Below are 25,270 nucleotides of genomic sequence, written 5' to 3' on the forward strand. Positions count from 1 at the left end.
TGGGGAGCCTTGGGCTGTCAGCATTCCCCTTTGCTTCCATAGGCCAGCAGGAGCATGCAGCACACCAAAAGCATACTTTGAATCAGTAAAAATGTTGACCCGCTTTCCTTTTGACAGTTCAAGTGCACGGGTCAGGGCTATTAGTTCGGCAAGCTGGGCAGAGGTCCCAGCAGGCAAACCTTCAGCTTCCACAGTGTCATGGAGGGTCACAACAGCATAACCCGCCCTCCTTTGCCCATCTATTACAGTACTGCTACCATCAGTGTACCACTCATAATCTGCATTTGGGAGAGGTACATCCTTTAAATCCGGACGGCTGGAGTACTGGACATCTATGATCTCTAAACAGTCATGTTTCTGTTCCTCTGTTTCTGGCAAGAGAGTGGCTGGGTTAAGGGAGGGGCAAGGCTGTAGGGTGACTTCAGAGTTCTCTAACAGCTTAGCCTGGTACCGAGCAATCCGAGCCTGGGTGAGCCAAAGCCCTCCCTTTGCATCCAATAAGGCTCGGACCATATGGGGAGTATAGATTTGCATAACCCCTCCCAATGTTAGCTTCTCGGCTTCCTCAAGCAATAGGGCAGTAGCTGCGACCGCCCGTAAACATGCCGGCCAACCCTTTGCAACCTGATCCAGTTGCTTAGAAAAATAAGCCACAGGACGCTTCCATGCTCCTAACAGCTGTGTAAGCACTCCTAGCGCCACCCCCCTTCGTTCATGTACATACAACTGAAACGGCTGAGAGAGATCTGGCAGGCCCAGAGCCGGGGCTTCCATCAATTTTCTTTTCAGGATTTTAAATGCCCTATCAGCCTCTGGGGTCCAATAGAAGGGGTCATGATCTGCTCCTTTTACACAGTCGTACAGGGGTTTAGCCCACAGTCCAAACTCTGGGATCCATATCCTGCAAAAGCCTGCCATACCCAGAAATGCCCTGAGCCGCTTACGGTTACTTGGGGTAGGAACTTGACAGATAGCTTCCTTTCTTTTGCTTGAAAGCTGACGCTCCCCTTGCCTTAGCTGTAACCTGATCCCTCTCCACCTCAGACAACAGGGTTCTCAGGAGGACGTTACAATCATCCCAGTCCGGCTTGTGACTACTGAGGCACCCCTCAAAGACTGATATAAACCTGCTTGGGTTGGTGGAAAACTCTCCTGCCTGTGCTTTGAAAGCTGCTAAGTCTATTGGATTGAATGGCACATGGATGTAAACTTGCATAGTGGTAGCCTGACGTCCATCTGCCCCTGGGCAAGCCACAACAGTCTCGGTAAGCAAAGGATAGAGTCCCACCGAGGGGGCAATCTCTGTAACCCGAGGCATCCTACCCTTATAAGGTGGGGATGTGGGGGCCGAAGGGGACACCGGCTCTGCCATTACAGTGGGGGTGGGGGTCTGGGGACTAACATTAGCTGCTACCGAACCAGTTGGAGTCAGATTACAGCGCTGTAAAATATCTGGTCGAGCACATAAAGTCAGAAACAAATGCGCATACATATGTTCATTCCATTTCCTTGTTCTCTGACAGAACAGGAGTAACTGAAGGATCGTGTTGTAATTAATTGACCCTCCTGGTGGCCACCACTCCTGGTCCTCTAGTTGATATTGAGGCCAGTCAACTGTACAGAATCGTTTTAATTGGCTCTTAGTCATCGGATCCGCACCAAATACCTTCCAGTTTGCTAGAATGCACTCTAGGGGCGTACACCGTGCCCTAACCTCTGAGCTCTGTCCCTGTCCCATACCTACAGGGTAACTCTGGGCGTCCCCAGGTTCCAACAGAGCATATAATCCGGATTTTAAAAGGATCCTACCTTATCCAAGGGACCGGTTCTTCACCGCCGTCCTGTAGCTGCTGCTCCCCCACGTCTAAGGGACCGGTTCTTCACCGCCGTCCACAACAGCTTCTCCACTATATGAGTGCGTTGCACCGTTGTGCCCTCTGGGGTCGATCAAATCGCGTCTCCTCCGAGGCCCCCGATGAACTCACCGGTGCGTGCTGGGCGTCGGTTCTTGTCGCAATCCTCGACCTCCAGGAGGGGTCCGGGCAAGGCTAAATTGCAGCCTCGTCGCCCACCCAGGGACGCCAAAAGCTGTTGCCGGCACCCAGTGCCGAGAGGCTGAACAACAGCTTGAGTGGTTCGTTACCCGGTGTGCTACACCCAATAATCACAACGGGGTGGAGAAGCAGAAAAGTTTATTTGCAGCTGCAAAAAGGTACAGGGAGAATAAAATCTCAAATCCTGCACAACAGAGTAGGAAGTTACACAGGCTTTTATACATCCTTTTTCCCAGCATACTTATCCAATAGCAAGCTGCTCCAAGTATCCATATAGCCAGCCAATCCAGTTCCCAGCTAGTTCCCTGATTCTCTGTATCATTTGTGAAACTATACATAAAGCTGCTTTATTCAGCATTGTTCTTCCATATCTGTCCTGTTTGGCCTTGCTTAGTTTCAGGCAGTCTGACTCTGCAACATACTGTTGCAGATTCTCAGCATAACTGCTGTGTGTGCCTCCAGGCAGGGGGGCCAAGGACACTTGGGCCTAGTACGCAGAGCTGCTGCGAGTGCCTCCAGGCAGGAGGGGGGCCAAGGACACCGGGGCCTAGTGCGAGGGGGCTTCATCGACACTCGTGGTCTTCCATCCCCTCGAGTTACCTAGTGGCCATGCCCCAGTGTTCCCAACAACTCCCCCCTTTGAGAACACTCAACAGCCTTGGCTCTGAGTTTTCTCACTTGGGCTTGCTACATTGGAGATATTAACTGGACGGCAAGTTACATTTTCAAACCCCTTTTTTGTGGTAAGATTATTTGTAAGTGTTTCCCTAAAAGGGGAGGAACCATTACACCCACATTGCTGGCCTCGCCTTTTGGTCTTTATCCAATACCCATCAGCCCACTGTGTAATAACACAGGAGCTCTTTCCCACAGGATGCCCATAGGGATCAGATTGGTTTCGGGTAAAACATAACACTCCCTCAGTGAGTACTGCAACTGAATACTCCTGGTCCTGATAGGTGGCCTGCTGTAAAGAGGTCTTGTTCCAGAACGGTGAGTCCGTTCTTTCCTGCTCTTTGGTGGTGGCTCATTCTGCTAGGGTCAAGGGCAGCATGTCAAGGGGCATTCCCGTTTTGGGGGATAGTGGAGTTGGAGCACACACCCAGCAATCAGTCTGGTTTGTTAAAGTAGCACCATGGTGCGCAAGCAAAACAAAGGAGTTATGCTCCCGATATGCACCATTTGGAAATACCAATACAAAGAATAACAATGTTACCCAATTAATTATTACCAGAGTCTTCCCAACCCAGGGTCTCCAGTACCTGGGTGGGCCCATTTTAGCATTAAGGTGCCCGCTATTTGTGTCTTTTAAACAGTAGCTTTAGCCCGAGATCGTCACTAGATGAGGAGTCAGCAGGTTGGACGGTCCACTGTTCTGCTGACGAGGGGGCGGGTACTGCCTTCAGACGAGAGTGATGGATCCAGTTCTTCTGTCCCTCGATCTTTGCCGCTGTATGGGAGATCAGCAGGACGGTATAGGGTCCTTTCCACTTTTCCTGGAGAGGCTCGTCTTTCCAGGTGCGAACAAGCACGGAGTCACCAGGCTGTAAGGAGTGAACGGGAGAGTCCAAGGGGAGAGGCTGGGAATCCTTGGTATACCTGTGAAGAGACAAGAGAACAGCAGACAGGGAACACATATACTGTGACAAAAAACCATTACCCAACTCCCATTCCCCTGACAGAACCGGGGTGCCATTCATGGGCCATGCCCTTCCAAACATAATTTCAAAGGGACTGAGCCCTAATCTACCCTTTGGGAGAACGCGGATACGGAGTAGGACGAGGGGCAAAGCATCAGGCCATCGCAGTGAGGCTTCTTGGCACACTTTTGAGAGATGCCGTTTGAGGGTCTGATTGGTACGCTCCACTACCCCACTGGCTTGCGGTCTCCAGGGCGTATGGAGTTTCCAGGGGATCTGTGAGGCATGTGAGATGCTTTGAATGATTTTTGACGTGAAGTGTGTCCCGTTGTCAGATTCCATCCACAGGGGGAGTCCAAAGCGAGGAATGAGCTCCTTAACAAACTTGAGGGCCACTGTCCTGGCAGTGCAGTTACGGCATGGGAAGGCTTCTGGCCATCCGCTGAACCGATCCACTATAACAAGGAGATATTTGAACCCTTGGGTTCGGGGAAACTCAGTAAAGTCTATTTGCCACACTTGTCCGGGGCCCGGAGTGGGTTCTAGGGCAGCTGGTGGCACAGGATGTCCCGGTCGGGGGTTATTCTTTTGGCAGACTAAGCAGTCCGCTTGTACCTGGGCAGCCAGGGGTCGGAGTCCGGAAGTGATAAAGTATTTTCCCATTAGTTGGATAAGTGCTTCCCTGCCAGCATGAGTGGTTTGATGTAGTTTCTGCAGCACTGGCCGGATTAGGCCCTTTGGTAAGAGGACCTTCCCTTCTGGGGAATGGAGCCATCCCTCCTTTTCCCGGAGACTGAGTTTGTCAGTTAGCTGTCTCTCCTCCCCAGAGTACTGAGGGGTTGGAAGCTCCCCTACTGATGGGATAAGGGCATGCATATGGGCGTTCTCAGCCTGAGGGGATGGCAGGGTGGCAGCATGCTTAGCCTCTCTATCTGCCCGGGCGTTACCTCTGGCCACATCTTGATCCTCCCTTTGATGGGCTTTACAGTGTACCACCGCCACTTCCGAGGGGAGTTGTACAGCTTCTAGGAGCTGGAGGATTTGGGGCCCGTACTTGACTGGGGAGCCTTGGGCTGTCAGCATTCCCCTTTGCTTCCATAGGCCAGCAGGAGCATGCAGCACACCAAAAGCATACTTTGAATCAGTAAAAATGTTGACCCGCTTTCCTTTTGACAGTTCAAGTGCACGGGTCAGGGCTATTAGTTCGGCAAGCTGGGCAGAGGTCCCAGCAGGCAAACCTTCAGCTTCCACAGTGTCATGGAGGGTCACAACAGCATAACCCGCCCTCCTTTGCCCATCTATTACAGTACTGCTACCATCAGTGTACCACTCATAATCTGCATTTGGGAGAGGTACATCCTTTAAATCCGGACGGCTGGAGTACTGGACATCTATGATCTCTAAACAGTCATGTTTCTGTTCCTCTGTTTCTGGCAAGAGAGTGGCTGGGTTAAGGGAGGGGCAAGGCTGTAGGGTGACTTCAGAGTTCTCTAACAGCTTAGCCTGGTACCGAGCAATCCGAGCCTGGGTGAGCCAAAGCCCTCCCTTTGCATCCAATAAGGCTCGGACCATATGGGGAGTATAGATTTGCATAACCCCTCCCAATGTTAGCTTCTCGGCTTCCTCAAGCAATAGGGCAGTAGCTGCGACCGCCCGTAAACATGCCGGCCAACCCTTTGCAACCTGATCCAGTTGCTTAGAAAAATAAGCCACAGGACGCTTCCATGCTCCTAACAGCTGTGTAAGCACTCCTAGCGCCACCCCCCTTCGTTCATGTACATACAACTGAAACGGCTGAGAGAGATCTGGCAGGCCCAGAGCCGGGGCTTCCATCAATTTTCTTTTCAGGATTTTAAATGCCCTATCAGCCTCTGGGGTCCAATAGAAGGGGTCATGATCTGCTCCTTTTACACAGTCGTACAGGGGTTTAGCCCACAGTCCAAACTCTGGGATCCATATCCTGCAAAAGCCTGCCATACCCAGAAATGCCCTGAGCCGCTTACGGTTACTTGGGGTAGGAACTTGACAGATAGCTTCCTTTCTTTTGCTTGAAAGCTGACGCTCCCCTTGCCTTAGCTGTAACCTGATCCCTCTCCACCTCAGACAACAGGGTTCTCAGGAGGACGTTACAATCATCCCAGTCCGGCTTGTGACTACTGAGGCACCCCTCAAAGACTGATATAAACCTGCTTGGGTTGGTGGAAAACTCTCCTGCCTGTGCTTTGAAAGCTGCTAAGTCTATTGGATTGAATGGCACATGGATGTAAACTTGCATAGTGGTAGCCTGACGTCCATCTGCCCCTGGGCAAGCCACAACAGTCTCGGTAAGCAAAGGATAGAGTCCCACCGAGGGGGCAATCTCTGTAACCCGAGGCATCCTACCCTTATAAGGTGGGGATGTGGGGGCCGAAGGGGACACCGGCTCTGCCATTACAGTGGGGGTGGGGGTCTGGGGACTAACATTAGCTGCTACCGAACCAGTTGGAGTCAGATTACAGCGCTGTAAAATATCTGGTCGAGTACATAAAGTCAGAAACAAATGCGCATACATATGTTCATTCCATTTCCTTGTTCTCTGACAGAACAGGAGTAACTGAAGGATCGTGTTGTAATTAATTGACCCTCCTGGTGGCCACCACTCCTGGTCCTCTAGTTGATATTGAGGCCAGTCAACTGTACAGAATCGTTTTAATTGGCTCTTAGTCATCGGATCCGCACCAAATACCTTCCAGTTTGCTAGAATGCACTCTAGGGGCGTACACCGTGCCCTAACCTCTGAGCTCGGTCCCTGTCCCATACCTACAGGGTAACTCTGGGCGTCCCCAGGTTCCAACAGAGCATATAATCCGGATTTTAAAAGGATCCTACCTTATCCAAGGGACCGGTTCTTCACCGCCGTCCTGTAGCTGCTGCTCCCCCACGTCTAAGGGACCGGTTCTTCACCGCCGTCCACAACAGCTTCTCCACTATATGAGTGCGTTGCACCGTTGTGCCCTCTGGGGTCGATCAAATCGCGTCTCCTCCGAGGCCCCCGATGAACTCACCGGTGCGCGCTGGGCGTCGGTTCTTGTCGCAATCCTCGACCTCCAGGAGGGGTCCGGGCAAGGCTAAATTGCAGCCTCGTCGCCCACCCAGGGACGCCAAAAGCTGTTGCCGGCACCCAGTGCCGAGAGGCTGAACAACAGCTTGAGTGGTTCATTACCCGGTGTGCTACACCCAATAATCACAACAGGGTGGAGAAGCAGAAAAGTTTATTTGCAGCTGCAAAAAGGTACAGGGAGAATAAAATCTCAAATCCTGCACAACAGAGCAGGAAGTTACACAGGCTTTTATACATCCTTTTTCCCAGCATACTTATCCAATAGCAAGCTGCTCCAAGTATCCATATAGCCAGCCAATCCAGTTCCCAGCTAGTTCCCTGATTCTCTGTATCATTTGTGAAACTATACATAAAGCTGCTTTATTCAGCATTGTTCTTCCATATCTGTCCTGTTTGGCCTTGCTTAGTTTCAGGCAGTCTGACTCTGCAACATACTGTTGCAGATTCTCAGCATAACTGCTGTGTGCGCCTCCAGGCAGGGGGGCCAAGGACACTTGGGCCTAGTACGCAGAGCTGCTGCGAGTGCCTCCAGGCAGGAGGGGGGCCAAGGACACCGGGGCCTAGTGCGAGGGGGCTTCATCGACACTCGTGGTCTTCCATCCCCTCGAGTTACCTAGTGGCCATGCCCCAGTGTTCCCAACAACTCCCCCCTTTGAGAACACTCAACAGCCTTGGCTCTGAGTTTTCTCACTTGGGCTTGCTACATTGGAGATATTAACTGGACGGCAAGTTACATTTTCAAACCCCTTTTTTGTGGTAAGATTATTTGTAAGTGTTTCCCTAAAAGGGGAGGAACCATTACACCCACATTGCTGGCCTCGCCTTTTGGTCTTTATCCAATACCCATCAGCCCACTGTGTAATAACACAGGAGCTCTTTCCCACAGGATGCCCATAGGGATCAGATTGGTTTCGGGTAAAACATAACACTCCCTCAGTGAGTACTGCAACTGAATACTCCTGGTCCTGATAGGTGGCCTGCTGTAAAGAGGTCTTGTTCCAGAACGGTGAGTCCGTTCTTTCCTGCTCTTTGGTGGTGGCTAATTCTGCTAGGGTCAAGGGCAGCATGTCAAGGGGCATTCCCGTTTTGGGGGATAGTGGAGTTGGAGCACACACCCAGCAATCAGTCTGGTTTGTTAAAGTAGCAACATGGTGCGCAAGCAAAACAAAGGAGTTATGCTCCCGATATGCACCATTTGGAAATACCAATACAAAGAATAACAATGTTACCCAATTAATTATTACCAGAGTCTTCCCAACCCATGGTCTCCAGTACCTGGGTGGGCCCATTTTAGCATTAAGGTGCCCGCTATTTGTGTCTTTTAAACAGTAGCTTTAGCCCGAGATCGTCACTAGATGAGGAGTCAGCAGGTTGGACGGTCCACTGTTCTGCTGACGAGGGGGCGGGTACTGCCTTCAGACGAGAGTGATGGATCCAGTTCTTCTGTCCCTCGATCTTTGCCGCTGTATGGGAGATCAGCAGGACGGTATAGGGTCCTTTCCACTTTTCCTGGAGAGGCTCGTCTTTCCAGGTGCGAACAAGCACGGAGTCACCGGGCTGTAAGGAGTGAACGGGAGAGTCCAAGGGGAGAGGCTGGGAATCCTTGGTATACCTGTGAAGAGACAAGAGAACAGCAGACAGGGAACACATATACTGTGACAAAAAACCATTACCCAACTCCCATTCCCCTGACAGAACCGGGGTGCCATTCATGGGCCATGCCCTTCCAAACATAATTTCAAAGGGACTGAGCCCTAATCTACCCTTTGGGAGAACGCAGATACGGAGTAGGACGAGGGGCAAAGCATCAGGCCATCGCAGTGAGGCTTCTTGGCACACTTTTGAGAGATGCCGTTTGAGGGTCTGATTGGTACGCTCCACTACCCCACTGGCTTGCGGTCTCCAGGGCGTATGGAGTTTCCAGGGGATCTGTGAGGCATGTGAGATGCTTTGAATGATTTTTGACGTGAAGTGTGTCCCGTTGTCAGATTCCATCCACAGGGGGAGTCCAAAGCGAGGAATGAGCTCCTTAACAAACTTGAGGGCCACTGTCCTGGCAGTGCAGTTACGGCATGGGAAGGCTTCTGGCCATCCGCTGAACCGATCCACTATAACAAGGAGATATTTGAACCCTTGGGTTCGGGGAAACTCAGTAAAGTCTATTTGCCACACTTGTCCGGGGCCCGGAGTGGGTTCTAGGGCAGCTGGTGGCACAGGATGTCCCGGTCGGGGGTTATTCTTTTGGCAGACTAAGCAGTCCGCTTGTACCTGGGCAGCCAGGGGTCGGAGTCCGGAAGTGATAAAGTATTTTCCCATTAGTTGGATAAGTGCTTCCCTGCCAGCATGAGTGGTTTGATGTAGTTTCTGCAGCACTGGCCGGATTAGGCCCTTTGGTAAGAGGACCTTCCCTTCTGGGGAATGGAGCCATCCCTCCTTTTCCCGGAGACTGAGTTTGTCAGTTAGCTGTCTCTCCTCCCCAGAGTACTGAGGGGTTGGAAGCTCCCCTACTGATGGGATAAGGGCATGCATATGGGCGTTCTCAGCCTGAGGGGATGGCAGGGTGGCAGCATGCTTAGCCTCTCTATCTGCCCGGGCGTTACCTCTGGCCACATCTTGATCCTCCCTTTGATGGGCTTTACAGTGTACCACCGCCACTTCCGAGGGGAGTTGTACAGCTTCTAGGAGCTGGAGGATTTGGGGCCCGTACTTGACTGGGGAGCCTTGGGCTGTCAGCATTCCCCTTTGCTTCCATAGGCCAGCATGAGCATGCAGCACACCAAAAGCATACTTTGAATCAGTAAAAATGTTGACCCGCTTTCCTTTTGACAGTTCAAGTGCACGGGTCAGGGCTATTAGTTCGGCAAGCTGGGCAGAGGTCCCAGCAGGCAAACCTTCAGCTTCCATAGTGTCATGGAGGGTCACAACAGCATAACCCGCCCTCCTTTGCCCATCTATTACAGTACTGCTACCATCAGTGTACCACTCATAATCTGCATTTGGGAGAGGTACATCCTTTAAATCCGGACGGCTGGAGTACTGGACATCTATGATCTCTAAACAGTCATGTTTCTGTTCCTCTGTTTCTGGCAAGAGAGTGGCTGGGTTAAGGGAGGGGCAAGGCTGTAGGGTGACTTCAGAGTTCTCTAACAGCTTAGCCTGGTACCGAGCAATCCGAGCCTGGGTGAGCCAAAGCCCTCCCTTTGCATCCAATAAGGCTCGGACCATATGGGGAGTATAGATTTGCATAACCCCTCCCAATGTTAGCTTCTCGGCTTCCTCAAGCAATAGGGCAGTAGCTGCGACCGCCCGTAAACATGCCGGCCAACCCTTTGCAACCTGATCCAGTTGCTTAGAAAAATAAGCCACAGGACGCTTCCATGCTCCTAACAGCTGTGTAAGCACTCCTAGCGCCACCCCCCTTCGTTCATGTACATACAACTGAAACGGCTGAGAGAGATCTGGCAGGCCCAGAGCCGGGGCTTCCATCAATTTTCTTTTCAGGATTTTAAATGCCCTATCAGCCTCTGGGGTCCAATAGAAGGGGTCATGATCTGCTCCTTTTACACAGTCGTACAGGGGTTTAGCCCACAGTCCAAACTCTGGGATCCATATCCTGCAAAAGCCTGCCATACCCAGAAATGCCCTGAGCCGCTTACGGTTACTTGGGGTAGGAACTTGACAGATAGCTTCCTTTCTTTTGCTTGAAAGCTGACGCTCCCCTTGCCTTAGCTGTAACCTGATCCCTCTCCACCTCAGACAACAGGGTTCTCAGGAGGACGTTACAATCATCCCAGTCCGGCTTGTGACTACTGAGGCACCCCTCAAAGACTGATATAAACCTGCTTGGGTTGGTGGAAAACTCTCCTGCCTGTGCTTTGAAAGCTGCTAAGTCTATTGGATTGAATGGCACATGGATGTAAACTTGCATAGTGGTAGCCTGACGTCCATCTGCCCCTGGGCAAGCCACAACAGTCTCGGTAAGCAAAGGATAGAGTCCCACCGAGGGGGCAATCTCTGTAACCCGAGGCATCCTACCCTTATAAGGTGGGGATGTGGGGGCCGAAGGGGACACCGGCTCTGCCATTACAGTGGGGGTGGGGGTCTGGGGACTAACATTAGCTGCTACCGAACCAGTTGGAGTCAGATTACAGCGCTGTAAAATATCTGGTCGAGTACATAAAGTCAGAAACAAATGCGCATACATATGTTCATTCCATTTCCTTGTTCTCTGACAGAACAGGAGTAACTGAAGGATCGTGTTGTAATTAATTGACCCTCCTGGTGGCCACCACTCCTGGTCCTCTAGTTGATATTGAGGCCAGTCAACTGTACAGAATCGTTTTAATTGGCTCTTAGTCATCGGATCCGCACCAAATACCTTCCAGTTTGCTAGAATGCACTCTAGGGGCGTACACCGTGCCCTAACCTCTGAGCTCGGTCCCTGTCCCATACCTACAGGGTAACTCTGGGCGTCCCCAGGTTCCAACAGAGCATATAATCCGGATTTTAAAAGGATCCTACCTTATCCAAGGGACCGGTTCTTCACCGCCGTCCTGTAGCTGCTGCTCCCCCACGTCTAAGGGACCGGTTCTTCACCGCCGTCCACAACAGCTTCTCCACTATATGAGTGCGTTGCACCGTTGTGCCCTCTGGGGTCGATCAAATCGCGTCTCCTCCGAGGCCCCCGATGAACTCACCGGTGCGCGCTGGGCGTCGGTTCTTGTCGCAATCCTCGACCTCCAGGAGGGGTCCGGGCAAGGCTAAATTGCAGCCTCGTCGCCCACCCAGGGACGCCAAAAGCTGTTGCCGGCACCCAGTGCCGAGAGGCTGAACAACAGCTTGAGTGGTTCGTTACCCGGTGTGCTACACCCAATAATCACAACGGGGTGGAGAAGCAGAAAAGTTTATTTGCAGCTGCAAAAAGGTACAGGGAGAATAAAATCTCAAATCCTGCACAACAGAGCAGGAAGTTACACAGGCTTTTATACATCCTTTTTCCCAGCATACTTATCCAATAGCAAGCTGCTCCAAGTATCCATATAGCCAGCCAATCCAGTTCCCAGCTAGTTCCCTGATTCTCTGTATCATTTGTTAAACTATACATAAAGCTGCTTTATTCAGCATTGTTCTTCCATATCTGTCCTGTTTGGCCTTGCTTAGTTTCAGGCAGTCTGACTCTGCAACATACTGTTGCAGATTCTCAGCATAACTGCTGTGTGCGCCTCCAGGCGGGGGGGCCAAGGACACTTGGGCCTAGTACGCAGAGCTGCTGCGAGTGCCTCCAGGCAGGAGGGGGGCCAAGGACACCGGGGCCTAGTGCGAGGGGGCTTCATCGACACTCGTGGTCTTCCATCCCCTCGAGTTACCTAGTGGCCATGCCCCAGTGTTCCCAACACCCAGGTCCATTTCTGCAGAACTACTGCTTAGCCAGTCAGTCCCCATAGTGTAGTGGTGCATGGGATTCTTACATCCTAAGTGCAGAGTCCTGCACTTGTACTTGTTGAACCTCATTAGATTTCTTTTGGTCCAATCCTCCAATTTGTCTCGGTCACTCTGGACCCTATTCCTACTCTACAGCGTATCTACCTCTCCTCCCCCCAGCTTAGTGTCTTCCGCAAACTTGCTGAGGGTGCAATTCATCCCGTCATCCAGATCATAAATAAAGATGTTGAACAAAACCAGCCCCAGGACTAACCCCTGGGGCACTCCGCTTGATACTGGCTGCCAACTAGACATCCAGTCGTTGATCACTACCCGTTGAGCCCAACAATCTAGCCAGCTTTCTATCCACCCATCTTTATGTTGCACAATTCAAAGAGACAAACAGAAATTTCATAGATTAACACAAGAATGCAAGTGATTTTCTCTACTGTGGCATCACGGCTAAGTAATCCTGAGAAAAGCGAACTCTGCAGCCCAGATATTTAATCAGCTTCTGGGCAGCTCGCTACTAACCAACACATTGCTGCAAAATGGAACCTGAAAGGAAAAAAGGAAAAAGCAATCCCAAACATTTCTGAAGCCACTGATTTCTAAAAACCAATTCAAATCCAAATCAATTCAAACTCAAATCAAATGGATTTACATGACAACAGGTTCACTTTTCTTCATTCATAATGCACCCTGCTAACAATTTTTGACAAATTGGATAGATTTTTATCCAAAAGGTATAAACAAGTGATTTATCATTTCATTCCTCAAATAAAGTGTTGTGGATATAAGGATTTAAATTTTAACTTTCATTTATTTTAAGCAGACCCTTTAACATTCTGATTAAAAATAAACAAACAAAAAAAAACCCTTGCATTTGAACTTCTCACTTATCACCTTTTAATATCTTAAAAACCACTTGTAGAAATCTAGATTACCAACAGCCTGGCCTTATGGTAGAAAACTCAGGTTTTGATATTCTAATCTCCAATACTATTGTCCATTTCTAATTAGTCTCCGATTAAGGCCTTAATCCCACAAAACCCCTTAACTTTACAGCTGTCAGCAGTACTATCAAAGTGAGTGGAACTACTCAGAGAGTCTAAAGTTAAAGCACGTGCACTCCGTATTCCCTCACCAAAAACAGTGGCTTGGCCAAGTTGCAGCCATGTTGGTATTAGCTTCTTGCCAGCTCCTCCATCATATGCCCAGTCTCCTAGGGCAGGGGCCGCTTTCAAACTTGGTCCTAGCGGGCATCCCTCAGCTAAGAAAAAAATAAAAACAGTGGTGCTGCTCCCGACACAAGGACCTAGAAATGCGCTACTTTGCAAGAATAGGAGTAATGGAGTAGAATGGCTGTGATCAATCTGAAACGTACAAGAAACACACACGTGGGGGCTCCTCCTCCCTTTTACTTCTTATTCGTGGGGGAAAGACCCTTCCCTCAACACCTTCCCCTACCCATGCTCCTGTGCAGCCCCCACCCAGGGGCCTCACTACAGCTCCTCCGTCTTCGCTCTGCCCCCTGCCCTACTTTAGCTCTCTCCCGCCCAGGGTGCAGCCCCTGCCCAGCTCCCACCCCGGAGCGCTGTCTGTTCCCGGCAACGGGCTCAACCTTTTGCACAGCTCTCCCCTCCCAGGACGCTGCCCCCTGCCGCTGCCCAGCTCCCTCTCCAGCAGGCTGCTCCGTCTGCCCCCAGCGCAGGGGCGCCCACGCACCCAGCTCCCTGCCCTTCGCCCCGCCTCACCTCTGTCTCCCCCGTTCCCTGGTGCCGGGGGACACGGAAAGGGGCGAGCAACTGCTGCCTCGAGCTGCTGCACCGTTTACACGGGCTCCGCCCCCCCCCTCCTCTCTCTCTCTCTCTCTCTCTCTCTCTCTCTCTCTCTCTCTCTCCAGGAGTCCGCTGCAAGCCCTGAAGCGACCTTTAGGGCGGGTAGTAGCAGCCCCGGCAGGCCTATGATATCAATACAGTATAGCTCAGCCACACCCACTGCGCGGCCAGGGTGGGGAAACGGATAAACAACGCCGCCTCTGTTTGACAGCGGCCGTTGTAGGGGTTGCGGAGCGTGGGGCGACACATAATGGTGCTTGGGGCAGCATGCACTTTTGGCCTTCTTGCTGTATCAATACTTTGGTGTCACCTGTTAAGCAGCTTTTAAGGGAACGCTGCTCTACTGTTCCTATTCTTCTGCCTTTGCTCTCCAACCTAGTGCAGCGATGCAACCGTAGTGAGCCCTCCAAAGGTCCATTTCTCAATGTAAAACCATTGGGTTCCCTGAACCATAGGCTTCCTTTGTAACCTGGCTCCCCCTACCCTAGACCCCCCCAACCCAGAAACCTCTTCTCAGCCATGATCTCCTAGGTAGTGTTGCCGGCACCCAGTGCGGAGAGGCTGAACAACAGCTTGAGTGGTTCGTTACCCGGTGTGCTACACCCAATAATCACAAGGGGGTGGAGAAGCAGAAAAGTTTATTTGCAGCTGCAAAAAGGTACAGGGAGAATAAAATCTCAAATCCTGCACAACAGAGCAGGAAGTTACACAGGCTTTTATACATCCTTTTATCCAGCATACTTGTCCAATAGCAAGCTGCCCCAAGTATCCATATAGCGAGCCAATTCAGTTCCCAGCTAGTTCCCTGATTATCTGTATCATTTGTTAAGCTATACATAAAGCTGCTTTATTCAGCATTGTTCTTCCATATCTCCCCTGTTTCGCCTTGCTTAGTTTCAGGCAGTCTGACTCTGCAACATATTGTTGCAGATTCTCAGCATAACTGCTGTGTGTGCCTTAGCTGTAACCTGATCCCTCTCCACCTCAGACAACAGGGTTTTCAGGAGGATATTACAGTGGTCTCAATCGGCTTGTGACTACTGAGGCACCCCTCAAAGACTGAAATAAACCTGCTTGCATTCGTTGAGAATTCCCCAGTCTGTGTTTTAAAAGCTGCTAAGTCTATTGGATTGAACGGCACACGGGTGTAAACTTGCATAGTGGTAGCCTGACGTCCATCTGCCCCTGGGCAAGCCACAACAGTCTCGGTAAGCAAAGAATAGAGGGGGCAATCTCTATAACCCGAGGCATCCTACCCTCATACGGTGGGGGTGTGGGGGCCGAAGGGGACACCGGCTCTGCCATTACAGTGGGGGTGGGAGTCTGGGGACTAACATTAGCTGCTACCGAACCAGTCGGAGTCAGATTACAGTGCTGTAAAATATCTGGTCGAGTACATAAAGTCAGAAACAAATGCGCATACATATGTTAATTCCATTTACCCATTCACTGACAAAACAAAACTAATTGGAGGATCGTGTTGTAATTAATTGACCCTCCTGGTGGCCACCACTCCTGGTCCTCTAGTTGATATTGAGGCCAGTCAACTGTACAGAATCGTTTTAATTGGCTCTTAGTCATCGGATCCACACCAAATACCTTCCAGTTAGCTAGAATGCACTCTAGGGGCGTACACCGTGCCCTAACCTCTGAGCTCTGTCCCTGTCCCATACCTACAGGGTAACTCTGGGCGTCCCCAGGTTCCAACAGAGCATATAATCCGGATTTTAAAAGGTTCCTACCTTATCCAAAGGACCGGTTCTTCACCGTGGCCTGCAGCTGCTCCTCCCCCATGTCTAAGGGACCGGTTCTTCACCGCCGTCCACAACAGCTTCTCCACTATATGAGTGTGTTGCACCGTTGTGCCCTCTGGGGTCGATCAAATCGCGTCTCTTCCGAGGCCCCCGATGAACTCACCAGTGCGCGCTGGGCGTCGGTTCTCGCTGCAATCCTCGACCTCCAGGAGGGGCCCGGGCAAGGCTAAATTGCAGCCTCGTCGCCCACCCAGGGACGCCAAAAGCTGTTGCAGGCACCCAGTGCCGAGAGGCTGAACAACAGCTTGAGTGGTTCGTTACCCGGTGTGCTACACCCAATAATCACAACGGGGTGGAGAAGCAGAAAAGTTTATTTGCAGCTGCAAAAAGGTACAGGGAGAATAAAATCTCCAACAGAGCAGGAAGTTACACAGGCTTTTATACATCCTTTTTTTCCAGCACACTTGTCCAATAGCAAGCTGCCCCAAGTATCCATATAGCCAGCCAATCCAGTTCCCAGCTAGTTCCCTGATTATCTGTATCATTTGTTAAACTATACATAAAGCTGCTTTATTCAGCATTGTTCTTCCATATCTCCCCTGTTTGGCCTTGCTTAGTTTCAGGCAGTCTGACTCTGCAACATATTGTTGCAGATTCTCAGCATAACTGCTGTGTGTGCCTCCAGGTGGGGGGGAGGGAGGGAGGGGAAGGACACTTTGGCCTAGTACGCAGAGCTGCTGCGAGTGCCTCCAGGCAGGAGGGGGGGGGGCAAGGACACCGGGGCCTAGTGCGAGGGGGCTTCATCGACACTCGTGGTCTTCCATCCCCTCGAGTTACCTAGTGGCCATGCCCCAGTGTTCCCAACAGTAGCCTCTCTCAGCCTCTTTCCACTTATCTCCACCAGCCCCCCACTCGCTCCGCCTCTCTCTCCACCCGCCTGAAATCATTAAAGGGTGAAACAGAGAGATTATAAAAACCAACAAGGAGTCCTCATGGGATTTTAAAGACTAACAGGTTTATTTGGACATAAACGTTCCTGGGTAGAAAAAACACTTCTTCAGATGTTTTTGTGGATACAAACTAACACGGCTACCCCCGATACTTGACACCAGGCACAGGGATTATAATTTCACTTTAAGTGCAAATTTCAATGCAACCTTAAATATAGTATCACCAAGAATACCTGCATAATGTTCCACCCCTAACAAAATAAGTAACCTGGCCTGCTATTGCCTGGGACATTTAATAACTTCTGAAATGAGAATTAATTATATAAAGTTATGGTCAGGGCATTAGATCTCCACTAGAGAAATACAGTGAAATAGGCTTTATCTCTTTCCCTTTTCATGGATTATTATTTATTATTATTTTGTTTTATTTTATTATTGGTAGGAAGTGGAAAAAATGTTAGAAAAAGGTTGAAGCCCTCTTCAACATGTATGTTTTCAAATTGTCGTAGTTCAAGAACCTATTTAGTTCACTTCAGATTGGTAGAACAATTCTACCTCAGCCCCTCATCTAAATTTAGTAAATTTCTGATGCTAACATGATCTTCTATGTGTATTTTAGAGGGAAGGCTAAAATTATGATTGAAAATCAGTTCAAACCTTAACTATAAAGTGAATTCTGCAAATGTAAAATGAACATTCAGGAGTACAAGCTTCCTTTTTTTTTCTTTTCTTTTTTATTCCTAGTTTGTTTGGGCTTTTTTTTTGTTTGATTGTTTGGTTTTGTTTGTTTGTTGTTTTTTAATAAGGATTTCCCCCCAACTGATTGTCCCTTAAAGGAAAAATAAACAAACCAATACATTTTCCTAAATAGTCCCTGGCATCAAATCAAGTCCTAATATGCTGCTTGTTAACCCTGCCTCCTAACACCTGTGCTGCTTAGCCTCTTTAAAAGGCTTGCATTCTGGTATTGTTTAAGTAGCATTTTATCCCCCTTTTCCCCCCAGTGTTAGTGCAGGTAAGGCCTCTTACAAGTGTAGAAAAGGAAGTGGCAAATTTATTTTTAAAGATTTCTATAAAGCTTAACAACTTTTTCTTAAAGTAGGACCCTGGTGTGAGAAAGAAGATCATTCCTCAGGGAAAGAAACGTGAAAGTTTGCTGATTAGTAGCAAAGGAGCAGAGGTAAGAAAAACCAGAAATCACATTAGCTACCAACTGCTCTCAGGTTATTAGGTCCTCTTTAATTTTTTTTCCCTTATGGACTGTTGGTCACTTCATTATAGTAACATCTCTAAATACCTGCAGATCTAGCTTATTTAGAATAAAACACATTTTTGGTGTCTACCTGTGGGTCCTGGGTGTCCTTGCCATCAATTTAAACAGACACTGATACAATACCAGGGAAGCTATATGCTGATTTTACTGTGAGTTTTGTGGTATTATGAGGGATGGTCACTTGATCATGGCTTTCTCTCTTCTTAAAAAGTAAGTTTCTAGATCTCATGGGTCTGAGAAAAGACTGAAGATGTTTTGAGCCTTTAAGGTTTTACCAGTAGTAAAGGAGATAAGTTGTTTCTGGTAATATCCTGTGCAGTTGATAACCTGTGTTAATGGCCAATAATATAAAGAAACCACATGGGAACAGCTGAGTTGTACATAACCATACTCCCCATGTATATGCCTGCAAGGCTGAGACAGGCTGTAAGTCTAGCTTGTTTCTAAAACATAAAAAAGTGAGCCATACGAGGGGGCTCACAGGATAGTGCATAGGAAGGAAAATAATATACTAGTAGAGTGATAGTTTACAAAAATCCTGTATTATTTCTTTGTTCTGGCTGTGTATGTAGTTTAGGAATAGATATTTTAAATAAAAAGAAGGGAGAGGAGACATGAGGGATAGGGCAGGGGAGAAGAGGTAGGAAAGGAAGGGAGGCTGGTGGAGTGAGAATGAGGGTGGTTGTTGAAGTAACATAATCAGAAGAGAATATCTAGAGTAAAACTATAAAAAGCAGCTTGAAGGCATTTTCAGCAGGGACTGTCTAAGACTCCTGAGCCTCTTGCTACCAGCTTGAAGTTTGTTTGTGGGGTATGGTAGGGGTTTTTCCCTTCCCCTGACCTTTGGAGATGCCTTACACACACAGAGGGTGTACATGTACCTACACACAATATGCCCTCTTTTCTCTTCTCCCCATCCTGCATGTGCCCTAGAGAGCGGGTGAGGATACCTCCTTCCTTTTGAAACCCTCTAAAGAGCACTGAAGTATTTCCTAGTCCAAGGTGGACTAATGAGAGGAGTAAGGCAAAGAATGATTTTTTTTTCCTCTTTTGGCTTTCTGGCAGTTCTGAGAAGGTAATGGGTTTTTTTTTTAAAACCCAAAACAACACACTGACTCTGCTCTCCACAGATGCAAATTAATGTCTTGATAGTCTCTGGATATCTATCTATATTGTACAACTTATTTTAATGTGATTGACTGTCTTTGTTCAGGGCACTTGATGATCAAAAATAGTTGGAGTTATTGTGGGATGGGACCGACAGAGCTGGTGCTAACCCATTGGAAGCCTCAAGCAGAAATATTCCCCTTCTCCAAACAAATAACTAAGGAAGTTGTTCGAATAAATGAATGGAGGGCGGGGGGCCCCTTGAGCTGCTTGGGGCCCTAAGCAATTGCTTTGTCTGCTTATGCCTAGCACCGGCTCTAGGGATTGACATTGACAAGATTTTATTTAGTTCTTACAGTGACAGAAATGGCTTCTGTAACTGAATGAGTTTCAGGATAGAGATTAAACTTTAACTGGTAATGCTGAAAACCAAGTAAGGCACTAATACCATACCTACTTTTTAATGATGGTTCCTCATTAAGCTGCAGTACTCTACATCTCCTTGGTAGGGTTGTCATAACTCAATGAGTATCTTCAATAATAAATTTGTAAGGTTGAATCTTATTATAGCTAAATGTAACACTTACCTGAGACCACATAGCTTAGTCTTGTACTAAAACTTCCATAGGGCTGCCCTGGGTAAGCCAATGTGTCTGAGCTTCCCATGAAGAATTGTGTTCATGAACAGTTGCTTTTTTCTGAATTACTGTTAATGTGAGGAGTTATAATTTGGCCCAGACACTTGGCCGAGACACTTTTTTTTTAAAAAAAAAACTGGCATCAAATGGCCATCTTTCATTTTATAGCACAGCTGTAGTAATGCTATCTAAAGGAAATGAATAGTCAGTTAACCATAGGGTCTTGTAAAAATTCACCTTACTTATAATTTTGTTTTTCTTGCATATTTGTGAACAGTAAATTGCTTCTGAGGAAACATCTCAAATTCATTAATCAGCTTGCTGAGTTAATGTACTGACATACTAAAAATAGTCTTCCCATGGGAAAACTACTTTAAACGGGTCTGTCTTTTTTTTATTATTAAAGCACCACTGCTTAAATGGAGCAGCTGTCAACTTCTTGTTAATTTCTACTCCTTTTTCCTTGGGGGGGAAAAATTATTGCCCTGCTGTATAAAATCCTTAAATAGCACCCACTTTCAGGACAGCTTGAAACTTCAAGGATCATAGACTGGACTCTTCTGGTAACCTCTACCTGCTTACTGCTTCTAGTATAAGATTGCTAGAAAGTTTAGCGTCTCTCATGTATGATAAATAAGAGAACAGGGACTAGAACCTGGTGGTGGCAGTGGCACTCTTCCAAAAGCTCTGATCCTAAATAGCGCCCACTCTGCTGGGTGCTGGACAAACACAAATAGAAATATGCAGCTCTTGATTTGGAGAGCAGATGCTCTTGAGATAGGATGCACTGAGTGAATATTTAATAAAATTAACAAAAATTACCTAAGAGAGAGGACATTTTCTTGAAACATCCCCCTCGCCCCCACCAAAACCCTCCGTCCCCTTGTTTCAAAATTTGAGGTACCCGTCGTCCTCTAGAAATAAAGGTGTGAACATCTGTTTACATGAGGTAGCTATTTCTACCACTTGGTGGCTCATTTGTTGTCATTGATGGCTAGATTGTTAAACTTCTTATGGGTGTTGCATCAGAAGTGGGCCTTGAGGAATTTGAAGGAAAGGGTAGGGTTTTTATATCCATTCAAGAGGGGAATAAGAGCTGGGGAACCGGTGTGTCATAAATATAAAGGGAAGGGTAAACCCCTTTGAAATCCCTCCTGGCCAGGGGAAAGCTCCTCTCACCTGTAAAGGTTAAGAAGCTAAAGGTAACCTTGCTGGCACATGACCAATGAGGAGACAAGATACTTTCAAAAGCTGGGAGGAGGGAGAGAAACAAAGGGTCTGTGTGTCTGTCTTTGCCGGGGATAGACCAGGAATGGAGTCTTAGAACTTTTAGTAAGTAATCTAGCTAGGTACATGTTAGATTATGATTTCTTTAAATGGCTGAGAAAAGAATTGTGCTGAATAGAATAACTATTTCTGTCTGTGTATCTTTTTTGTAACTTAAGGTTTTGCCTAGAGGGGTTCTCTATTAGTTTTTGAATCTAATTACCCTGTAAGATATCTACCATCCTGATTTTACAGGGGGGATTTCTTTATTTCTATTTACTTCTATTTTTTATTAAGTCTTCTTGTAAAAAACTGAATGCTTTTTCATTGCTCTCAGATCCAAGGGTTTGGGTCTGTGGTCACCTATGCAAATTGGTGAGGCTTTTTATCCAACATTTCCCAGGAAAGGGGGGGGTGCAAGTGTTGGGAGGATTGTTCATTGTTCTTAAGATCCAAGGGTCTAGGTCTGTAGTCACCTAGGCAAATTGGTGAGGCTTTTTACCAAACCTTGTCCAGGAAGTGGGGTGCAAGGTTTTGGGAAGTATTTTGGGGGGGAAAGACGCATCCAAACAGCTCTTCCCCAGTAACCAGTATTAGTTTGGTGGTGGTAGTGGCAAGTCCAAGGACAACGGGTGGAATATGTTGTACCTTGGGGAAGTTTTGACCTAAGCTGGTAAAGATAAGCTTAGGAGGTTTTTCATGCAGGTCCCCACATCTGTACCCTAGAGTTCAGAGTGGGGGAGGAACCTTGACACGGTGAATGGACCTAAGGGCTTTCAAAGCTTGCAGAATGGGGTAGAGGCAACATGATATGTACAGAGGGGCACAGTTGTGAAGAGCTTTGAAATCAAAGACAAGCTCAAATTTGATGGGGATGGAAAAGGGGAGCTAGTTGAGGTTAGTGTGACTTGGTCAGAACGCTAGGCAGCAAAAAGTGTCTTGGCCGATGTCTGCTATGGTTCAGAAGAGGGCTCTGATTGTCATTCACGATTATCATGGAGAATTAGGAAGCTGCACTCCTCTGTATAACAGAGATGGGGCCTGAACAAGCGTTTTAGTGGCATAGACAGTCTCTTTAAGGCTCTTCAGGAAGAAGAAGTGGGAGGAAGAAGTGACAGGAGTAGCACATAAGCTGGATGTGAGGTTGGGGGGGGGGGGGAGATAGGAATAACATACATGGTAGTGGTCCCACAGGCTAGGGCATTGGGATAAACTGTTCAAAGGAAGATATTCCATAAGTGACAGTCTACCACGGGGTTCTTCCTCAGTATATCTAGTACTGACTGATGGATGGGATGCTGGACTAGAAGGTCATGCTTGATGAAGCCAGTGGTCCATTTTTACTTTCCTATGGAAGTTTTTTTTAAGGAAAGACAACTTTGGGATCCGTACATGGGGATCTTTTTCTAAAGAAGCATCATGGGCAAAACTGACACACTTTCTTTCTTTTCAGACTGCACTTCTTCACCCACACTTGAGAGCCATGGCCACTTGGAAATCCTACATTGACCACCTGATGGCTGATGGGACATGCCAGGATGCTGCCATTGTTGGTTACAAGGATGTTCCTTCTGTGTGGGCTGCTGTCCCTGGCAAGGTCTTTGTGGGCATCTCTCCTGTGGAGATGAATGTGTTACTGGGGAAGGATCGCTCTCTGCTATTAGTCAATGGACTGACGCTGGGAGGCCAGAAGTGCTCAGTGATCAGAGACAATCTGATGGATGGAGAGTTCACCATAGATCTGAGAACAAAGAGCATTAAAGGAGAACCCACTTTCAACATTACAGTCTCCCAAACAGCCAGAACTTTGGTTGTGCTAATGGGCAAAGAAGGAACCCATGGAGGAAATGTTAACATGAAATGTTTTGAGATGGCTTGCTACTTAAGAAGTGCAGGGTATTGATGCTCCAGCTGTCCACTGTGGTTCTACTGATTAAGAGAATGCAACCCTTATCTTGCACAAAGGAAAATAGATCTTTCTGCTGCGAACTCTTGCTTTACCAGTTGGCTTTTCAAAACTAGTGTGTAATATGAAAATGGGAAAAATAAAAAATTAAAATAAATGCTATGGTGGCTTGTTACAAAGGGGGAAGAGATGAGTAGTGTTCCCAAACTAGTGGGGTCACAAATGTAATAGCTAGAGCTGGCTGGCTTCTCAGATCCAAACACCTTGAGACAATGAATCAGGTTCATTCAAGCAAACTTTTGGTCAAATTGCAGGGAGGTTCTATTAGAAGTCTGCCTGGTTCCCTTCCAGCTTGCCTCATGGGCTTCTGGAGAGTCTGGACTTCCAGTGATCCTGGGCCAGGACTGCCCATCAGACAGGAACATCAGGGTCCACACCTCTCCAGCAGCCTTGCCATGTCAGCTGTCTGGGGTTTCTAGAGTCTGGCTCCAAAACAGTCCTGCCAATGCAGGGCTTCCAAAATCTAGACTCCAAGTAGTTCAGCAGGCAGCCTGGGAACTCTGGATCAAGCCTGGACCCCTGGGGCATTCAGGCTTCCTGGTGTCCAGTCAGGAGGCTGGAGGACCTGGGATGGGCTACAAGTGTGTGATGTGGGGGCATCCCTGCCAGCTGTCTGAAAGCTCTGGGATCCCCAGCCCTGGAGTATCCTGAATGGTACAGTTATTCCAGAGCTGCAAACCCTGGAAGGCCAGAAAGCTGCTAAGCAAACGGTGGGTGGGGGTTTTTTTGGTGTGTAGTTTTTTTGTTTGGATTTCCACTCTGAGAGAAAGCTGAAAGACCAATTTAGTGCTAAATAAGAACAAAAACAAATGTTGACACCCTGTTTCTCACAAGCCAGGAATCCTGAGTTTCAGCAAATTCTAGTACATAATCCTTTCTCAGTAAAATTACTCTGGGGCTGCTAGACATACAGGTATTTCTAATTTTAAACTTAAATGCATGCAGAATTCATGTTTACATTTCCTTTTCTTTGAATGGTGGCTAGTCTTCTGTGACGTTCCACATTCATGCTATTGGAGAGAACGCTGCCAAATGGTATACGCTTAGTACTAGATTATCATGAAGGAATTGGAAAAGGGGAAACATCCCTGTGGAACCTCACAAGAAAAACTCACTGGATCTGTTGGGCCAGTACTTATCTATTATTGCAAAAGACAGAAATATGACAACTAAAATTATTACTGAAGTTTGGGGAGTGGAAGAGTGAAGTAGTAAATAGAGGTAGAGAGAGCTCTACTAAAACAGTATCAAATTGTCAACTAAAACGAAGCTTTTGTCAAAACTGATAATGTTCAGTGAAAGATTTCTTAGGTCCAGAATGAAACTTCTACTCAAATGAGAGAGGACTGAGAGACCAACATCCTCCCCCGCACCCACCCCCACAATTAGCCAATAGCCTGGTGGTAAGGATACACATCTTGGACAGGGGTTTCCCCCATGTTCACACATCTGCTTTGCCATTCTTCTGTGTGCCTAAACTATCAATTCATGGCTGGTCTGGGGTGGGTCACTGTTCAATGTATCAAGTGAAAAGGCCTCTTCTCCTAATGTAGGAGAAGAATCTCAAGTGGGTTTTTTGTTTTTTGGCAGGACTAGGAATTTTTTTTTTTTTAGTCAGCCCTAGTAGATGATGATGACGACAAGACAATTGAGAGTTATTAAGATGAGCTCCTATGAACATGCACTCAATACAGCTAAATAAAAGGTCAGTCAAGGAACAAAGGAGGTATATCACACTTACAGGGTGGAGGACTATCTTGGAAAGTACTAACCAGGCAAGGACAAGGAAAGCATGGTGGATACCAAACAGAACATGCAATGTAACCTCTAAGAGTAGATGTAATGCTTGGAAATAGAGGTAGTATTACTGTACAGCATTAGTGATTTCATAAAGGAATACCATGGCCAGTTCTGGTGATTAAGGAATTCCTTATGAAGTTCTCTGGCCTGTGTTACACAGGAAGGACTAGATCATTATGGTTCCTTTTAGCTGTTACGTAAGAATAATACATTCATTTCACTACCACTAAAGTGCAGAAACAGGACACTTAGTTATTGGAGGGGGTTTCTACCAAATTTTCAGACAAACTGTCAAAGTTCCTTTTATAAAGCAGTGCTAGGCTTGCCTGTCCGTTAACAAGAGTTAAAGCTTTCTTCCTCAAACTAGTGAAATCTCACCAGTTATCTCCAAGTTTTCCTAGTCTAGGTAAAAGATGGTGGTGGTTTTTTGTTTTTGTTTTTTTTTTTGCGCATAAGCATT

The 25,270-nt window shown here is 47.7% G+C and overlaps 1 protein-coding gene and 1 long non-coding RNA gene across 3 annotated transcripts; one reads left to right on the forward strand and one right to left on the reverse strand.

Moving 5' to 3' along the window:
• Nucleotides 1-9,699: 9,699 nt before the first annotated feature.
• Nucleotides 9,700-14,100, reverse strand: LOC140910326 (uncharacterized). 2 transcript variants are annotated; one of them, XR_012158537.1, is made up of 3 exons: nt 13,973-14,100; nt 13,363-13,488; nt 9,700-11,657 (listed from the first exon to the last, which is right to left on the reverse strand). It is a non-coding gene; the product is annotated as an uncharacterized lncRNA (long non-coding RNA). The 2 variants fall into 2 exon arrangements; XR_012158536.1 differs by having other exon boundaries at nt 9,700-11,708.
• Nucleotides 14,101-22,527: 8,427 nt separating this feature from the next.
• Nucleotides 22,528-22,947, forward strand: PFN1 (profilin 1). Its single transcript, XM_073340056.1, has one exon. The coding sequence runs from the start codon at nt 22,528-22,530 to the stop codon at nt 22,945-22,947; it is 420 nt and encodes a 139-aa protein (XP_073196157.1).
• Nucleotides 22,948-25,270: the final 2,323 nt, after the last annotated feature.

The sequence above is a fragment of the Lepidochelys kempii genome, chromosome 4 (genome assembly GCF_965140265.1).
Source record: "Lepidochelys kempii isolate rLepKem1 chromosome 4, rLepKem1.hap2, whole genome shotgun sequence".
Taxonomy (NCBI): Eukaryota; Metazoa; Chordata; order Testudines; family Cheloniidae; genus Lepidochelys; species Lepidochelys kempii.

Coding starts and splice junctions, on each gene's coding strand:
- PFN1 (XM_073340056.1), top strand. CDS start 22,528: ATGGCCACTTGGAAATCCTACATTGACCACCTGATGGCTGATGGGACA.